General features: G+C 41.1%; 3 protein-coding genes across 3 annotated transcripts; all 3 read left to right on the top strand.

Annotated features, from left to right (window-relative positions):
• Positions 1–704: 704 nt before the first annotated feature.
• Positions 705–2450, top strand: LOC149683464 (uncharacterized). The gene has a single exon (XM_089871281.1). It carries the CDS (start codon positions 705–707, stop codon positions 2448–2450), a length of 1746 nt encoding a protein of 581 aa, XP_089727407.1.
• A 47-nt stretch (positions 2451–2497) lies between these two features.
• On the top strand, positions 2498–5143 carry LOC149683463 (uncharacterized). The gene has a single exon (XM_089871280.1). The coding sequence runs from the start codon at positions 2498–2500 to the stop codon at positions 5141–5143; it is 2646 nt and encodes an 881-aa protein (XP_089727406.1).
• A 240-nt stretch (positions 5144–5383) lies between these two features.
• LOC149683462 (uncharacterized) lies at positions 5384–6068 on the top strand. Its single transcript, XM_089871279.1, has 2 exons — positions 5384–5962; positions 6039–6068. The coding sequence occupies exons 1-2, from the start codon at positions 5384–5386 to the stop codon at positions 6066–6068; spliced, it is 609 nt and encodes a 202-aa protein (XP_089727405.1).
• Positions 6069–6413: the final 345 nt, after the last annotated feature.

Here is a 6413-nt window from a genome sequence, read left to right as displayed (position 1 = left end):
CACCGTAATAGAGGAGACCCGCGAGGGTTCCACAGTGTGCAACTTATTGTATTTCTTGTATTTGATGTATTTCTGTTGTGACTTGGTTTAAAACTTAATAATTTTGTTAATTTTGTACGTAAAAAAAGAAAAAGAAAAAAAACTTGATCGAGGTCCCTTTGGGAGGGGGAGAGATCGCTGGCGCCAAGATTCCGCGATAGGAGCCACCGCGTTCCTCCGGAATGCACACCTTGGCACTAGAGGTGAAGAAAAGGGGTAAAGCCTCAGCGATCTCTCCATGCCCATATAAGGAAATTTTTTGAAAGTCGTTGGGTTTAGGGGACCATTATTGGTCAGCACTAAACCACGCTTTTTGATGAGAAAAAAAAAGACAAGAGAGACTCTCGCAGTCGCCAATTTTTCATATCGCTCTTGGCTCCCTATGAGTTAAGACGGCTCACGTAAAATAAAATAAAAAATAAAAAGTAACAAAAAAGGAGTACGTTTTACTTAGAAAAAAATTAAGTTAACCCTTACATGAATTTTTCAGTCGGTTCAAGTTAGAAGTGAAAGAAAATAAATTAAAAATTAAGCTCTCCCAACAACAAAAAAAGGAACTAATCTATGCGGTCATTTCATGGTGCCGAAACCCGGGACAAAAGTGATTAATTAAATTAATTAATTAACGAACCGCGAAGTAAAAAAAAATTAAAAATAAAATAAACATGGCGACGCCGACCGGCATTAACCAGCAATCGGTACCACCTTCACCAGAAGAAATTGCGCAAGCCATAAAAAATGCTTCAGACTTAAAGAAGCTGAAAGCTTTAAGAAAACAAGTAAGAAGTAATACCACATCAGCAATCAACACCTTGGAGACGCTAATGCTAGACGACCCGCTAAACTCTGACGATATTGAAGACCAGTTGGAAATTTTGGCGATTAAGGAAGCGAGCCTGATGGATTTGGATTCGAAAATCCTGGATGTTATGCCCGATAACGACGCTGAACTGAAAGCAGAAGGAACGTCTCAAGAAAAATATAAAGATGATATCGCTAACGTCAGGATTCGAGTGAAAAGAAAACTAAAAAGAGCTGGAATTAATTTGGAATCCCTACCAGTAACTGGTTCATCAGCAAATTCAACCGCTTCAGAGCCACAAGGTAACCTGAACATTGCGGATCAACACGCGAGACTTCCACCTTTAATCATCAACAAGTTTGGAGGAGATGTCACTGAATTTAATGGCTTCTGGAGTCTATTCCAAACAACAGTGGACTCTAATACATCGTTGTCTAAGGTACAAAAATTTACATACTTTAAATCATATTTAGAAAAAGAGGCCCTTCAGAAACTGTCTGGAATGAAACCATCCGATAAGAACTATGATGAGGCAGTTAAGATATTAAAACATAATTTTGGAAGAGACGAACTAGTCACTAATTCCCATATGCAAAAATTATTAACCTTAGAACCTGTACGTAGCTCTAGTGATTTAAATAGTCTTAAAAAAATGTATGATACATGCGAGACGCATATTCGTAGTTTAAGGTCTCTAGGACATGATACCGCTGTGAACGGTGCGTTTCTATGCCCAAAACTCTTGGGCTGTTTACCAAAAGATATAAGATTGCAGTATACTAAAGAGCGAGGTAGAGCGGGTGAATTTGATGTTGACGCCTTGATCGATTATTTACGCGTGGAAGTTGAGAGTAGAGTAACTTGTGAAATTCTCGGGGACAATAGCAGTCAACAAAGGGTTGAATCATCGTCGTATGATATAACCATTAAATTCAATAATAAACCAAGGCCACCTAGGTTTGAAAATAATTTCAATAAACCAAAAAATCAAAACGGAAGCGCGTCGGTTTTCCACGCGTCTACCAGAATGCGAAACATATTTTGCATTTTTTGCCGGGTCGACTCGCACGCGACGTCTTATTGCCCCCAATTCACCCTCGAGGAGAAAAAAAAAATGATTTCGGACGCAAATCGGTGCTGTATTTGTACGCGTTTCGGTCACGAGTCGAAAAATTGTCCCTCCCCGTATAACTCGTGTCGGCTTTGCGGGAAAAAACACAACGTTGCTATCTGCGATAGAAATGAAACCCATAAATCCAAGGGTCAAAAGAAACAAGAAAATAAACAGCAAGCGACAAGACAAGAGGATTCCGGCGAAACATTAAGCGTTGAAACAAATTTAGTAACCTGCTCTAAGACCGTCCTATTACAAACGGCTCATGCTTTGGCAACAAACCTCGAGCATGGAAATGAAGAAGAAGTTCGCTGCCTCTTGGATCCAGGAAGCCAAGCGTCCTTCGTAGAGGAAGAAATATCAAAACGGCTAAACTTACCTATAATTGGAGAATGCCCTATAGAACTCAATCTTTTCTCGGAAAAAAGATCCAAAGAACAAGTGCGAAAACTAGTTAAATTATCACTAAGAAATACAGAAAAACAGGAGAATTGATTGAAATTGTCGCCATCGAAGTTCCCTACATTTGCCAAGCAGTAACTATGGTAGGCTGCGAAAATATTAAAAAAGAAATGAGAAAAAGGGGCATGCAAATCGCCGATAAAACGTGTGACACTGCGCCTTTAAAATCAAGCGCAGGGGTCCTAATCGGAGGCGATGTGTATTGGGAATTCGTAACGGGACGCATTGAAAGATTCACGCCCAGGCTAGTAGCTGTTGAAACAACCCTGGGGTGGGTTATTCAAGGACCTGCGCAAATTGGCCGAGTTGCGGTCGGTACCTACGCGGTAAACGTCATGAACTTAAGCCTAGACGAAAATACAATATCAAAGACCTTACAATCCTTTTGGAACTTGGAAAGTATGGGAATAAAAGAAAAACAAGAAGCAGAGCCCTCGGCTAGTGAAACACTAGACAAATTCAAAAGAGAAATTAAAATTGAAGACGGAAGATACAGTGTTACCTTCCCCTGGAACACGAACAAAAACAATTTACCAGATAATCACGCCGTAGCAACAAAAAGAATGGAAGGCTTGGTTAGAAGATTTAACAGGAACCCAGAATTATATCAAGAATATAAGAACATTATCGAAGATCAAATCAAGCAAGGAATTGCGGAAATAGTAGAAAAACCAGAAATAAAACCCGTCGGAACCTATTACATACCACACCAAGCGGTGGTAAGAGAGTCCAGTACCACTACCAAAACAAGAGTGGTGTTTGACGCTTCTTCCAAAGAAAAGGGAGCGCCATCCCTCAATGATTGTATGGAATCAGGACCAAACCTCAACCCTGATCTTAACAAGATGATACTCAAGTTTCGCGGGCATAAAGTTGCGGTGACAGCAGACATTGCTAAGGCTTTCCTCCAGGTGGCGTTACAGCCGCAAGAAAGAGATTCCGTCCGATTCCTCTGGACGGTGGAAAATGAAGAGGGGGAAATTCAAAAGAACAAATATCAGGTGGTCAGGATGGCGCGCGTGCCCTTCGGGGTAACGGCCAGCCCTTTCCTACTCGCAGCGACCGTGAAATTTCACATTGAGCCGTACAAAAAGACGGAGCCTGATGTTTACACAATTTTAAACGAACAACTTTACGTTGACGATTTGGCTAGTGGCGAAGACAACACGGAAGCCGCGTATGAACTTTCCGTTAAAGCATCGACAATTTTAAAAGAAGCAAAAATGGAGCTACGAAAGTGGCAGACTAACGATGAAAAATTAAGATTAAAATGGGATGAAGAACCTGCTGATTCAAATGCAGGTTTGAAATTCGAAGGGGATAGGAACCCTACTCCACAGAAAATCTTGGGATTAAAATGGGATCCCGAAAATGACACTTTGTCAATTGACTTGGATAAACTAATTGTCATTGTGGAAGAAATTCAAAACACAAAGAGATTCGTACTTAGTACTGTAGCTCAAGTATTTGACCCGGTGGGAATACTTTCACCATTCGTCATCAGGGCCAAATTCATATTTCAAGCTCTATGGGAGCGGGGACTAGGTTGGGACGATACCCTCCCAGAAAATTTGAGTCACCAATTTAAACAATGGTGCGAAGAAATGAAGGAATTAAAGGATTTAACCATTCCAAGATGCTATTATAGCGAGCAAGTACAAAACATCAATGAAAAGGAACTTCATTGTTTCAGCGACGCGAGCCAGAAAGCTTACAGCGCCGTCGTTTATTTACGATACGTAACATTATCAGGAAAGATAAAAGTGGTTTTCGTTACCTCCAAAACAAGAGTAGCGCCGCTTAAGAAAATTACGCTCCCAAGGCTAGAACTTATGGGATGCCTACTAGGCGCTCGGCTGGTCACGAATGTGGAACAGACATTTAACGAAAACATAAAATTGGTTATGTGGACGGACTCTATGATTGCCCTGCATTGGGTGAAAGGACCATCCAAAAACTGGAAACCCTTTGTACAGAACCGTGTGGCAGAAATCCAGCAGCTAATTGATCCAAAAAACGTTAATCATTGCCCCGGAATCGAGAATCCGGCAGACATTCCATCTAGAGGGGCCAAACCCAAAGAAATGAAAGACAATCCGCTATGGTTTGGAGGCCCAACTTGGTTAGCAAAAGAAGAATCTCACTGGCCATCTGCATGCGTTAGCGATGTAAAATTAGAAGAAATAGAAACAGAGAAAAGAAAGGTGGTTTTGACGATCAGTATTGACGAGAAAAGAGGAATACAGTACGTAGTGGATCTTCAAAGATACAGTTCCATAAATAAAGCCTTCAGAATAGTAGCTTGGATAAACAGATTCAAAGAAAAAAGCTTGGGCAAAGACACAAAAGTTGGTCCTATTACCGCTGAGGAAATGTGTCAATCTGAAGCAAGATTTATCAAAGACATTCAAGAAAACGATTTTTCTCAAGAAATAAAGAATTTAAAACAAAAGAAGCCATTGCCGAAAAGTTCGGACATCGCTTCGCTCAAACCCTTTCGTAATGAAGATGGCGTTCTCTGCGTTGGTGGAAGATTAGAAGAAGGAAATTTAAGTTACGAAACAAAACATCCAATTATATTAAAGAAAAATCAAGAACTCTCAAAACTTCTCATGATGAGAAGTCACGAGGAAGTCATGCACTGTGGAATTCAAGCCACTACAACCCAATCACGAGAACGTTACTGGATTATAGCTGGGAGACAATTAGCGCGAAACGTCGTCTAAAATTGCTACAAATGCAAACGAACCAACGCCAAAGCTGGTCAAGAAGAAACAGGATTACTCCCGAAAGATCGTATCGTCGAGTCAGAACCCTTCGCTGTGGTTGGTATAGATTATGCCGGCCCGCTAATTGTCAAAATAGGAAAAGAAGAAGAAAAATGTTACATTTGTTTGTATACATGCGCGGTTACACGAGCTATCCATCTCGAACTCGTTCCCGCTTTAACCACTTATGAGTTCTTAATGTCACTGAGGAGAATGATTTCGCGACGCGGCTTACCCTCGGTCATATACTCCGACAACGCAAAAACGTTTAAAAGAGCAGATAAAGACTTGTGCAAAATTTGGGAAAGCATCCATTGTGATCAAGTTCGACAGTATTTTGGCAATAAAGGCATCATTTGGAAATTCATTATTGAAAAAACCCCTTGGGCAGGGGGCTTCTACGAAAGAATGGTGAAAACAACAAAAAGTATTTTAAGAAAAACACTAGGAAAGGCCTTGCTGACTTATCAGGAAATGGAAACTGTGGTCATCGAGACTGAGGCAGTCATAAATTCGAGGCCTATTAGTTACGTTTTCAATGATGCCAATGAGCCAGAACCATTGTCGCCATCCCACATGTTGATTGGCAAAAGAATAACACGCTTACCCGCTCAAAAAGTAAAAGAAAGCCAATTACCAAAAACTCAATCGGAATTTACCAAGCGTTATCGGTATCCCTCCACGGTAATGGAGAGACTATGGAAAAGATGGCGGGATGAATACCTCCTAGAATTAAGAAACGCGCACCACATTAAACTTGCCAAACAAAATGGAAAGGTTAGTGTCGGTGACGTCATGATCATTCACGAAGAGAAAGTTCCCAGACACTACTGGAAGTTAGGTGTTGTGACAGAAGTACATGACAGTAGTAGGGACTACCTAGATAGCCACGGATCCAAGATGGCCGCCACCCCAAGATGGCCGCCACTACCCAACTCAAACCAAACTTCCCAGACAAGTCCGGACTGGCCCGAGCTCGGGCGTGTTATTTTTCAACCCTAGATTGATGAACTGCCAACCCTAGATTGTGTTATTTTATGGAGAAATCTTACCTGATATTCCCTACCTTCCACCGTGCTATGGGTATTCCTGCCTTCCACCATGCTATGCCCCCGAACAAGTCTAAACCAACCCAGACTTGTGTTATTTTGCCAGATTTCTGTTTGAATTTCCCACCATAGAACCTTTAAATATGTCTGAGAAACAAAGACAAATATACAAATAAAGA

This window comes from Phalangium opilio, unplaced genomic scaffold (genome assembly GCF_054372755.1).
Source record: "Phalangium opilio isolate 3A_F unplaced genomic scaffold, DU_Popi_V2 ptg000037l_1, whole genome shotgun sequence".
Lineage (NCBI taxonomy): Eukaryota > Metazoa > Arthropoda > Arachnida > Opiliones > Phalangiidae > Phalangium > Phalangium opilio.
The sequence above is the reverse complement of the archived record's forward strand: the minus strand, read 5'-3'. Positions and strand labels throughout refer to the sequence as shown.

What these genes read in the sequence shown, in the direction of transcription:
- LOC149683464 (XM_089871281.1), top strand. Translation starts at nt 705, where the DNA reads ATGGCGACGCCGACCGGCATTAACCAGCAATCGGTACCACCTTCACCA.
- LOC149683462 (XM_089871279.1), top strand. Translation starts at nt 5,384, where the DNA reads ATGTCACTGAGGAGAATGATTTCGCGACGCGGCTTACCCTCGGTCATA. An exon ending in TTGCCAAACAAAATGGAAAG is followed by an intron (nt 5,963 to 6,038) that starts GTTAGTGTCGGT and finishes GTGTTGTGACAG; the next exon opens with AAGTACATGACAGTAGTAGG.
- LOC149683463 (XM_089871280.1), top strand. Translation starts at nt 2,498, where the DNA reads ATGGTAGGCTGCGAAAATATTAAAAAAGAAATGAGAAAAAGGGGCATG.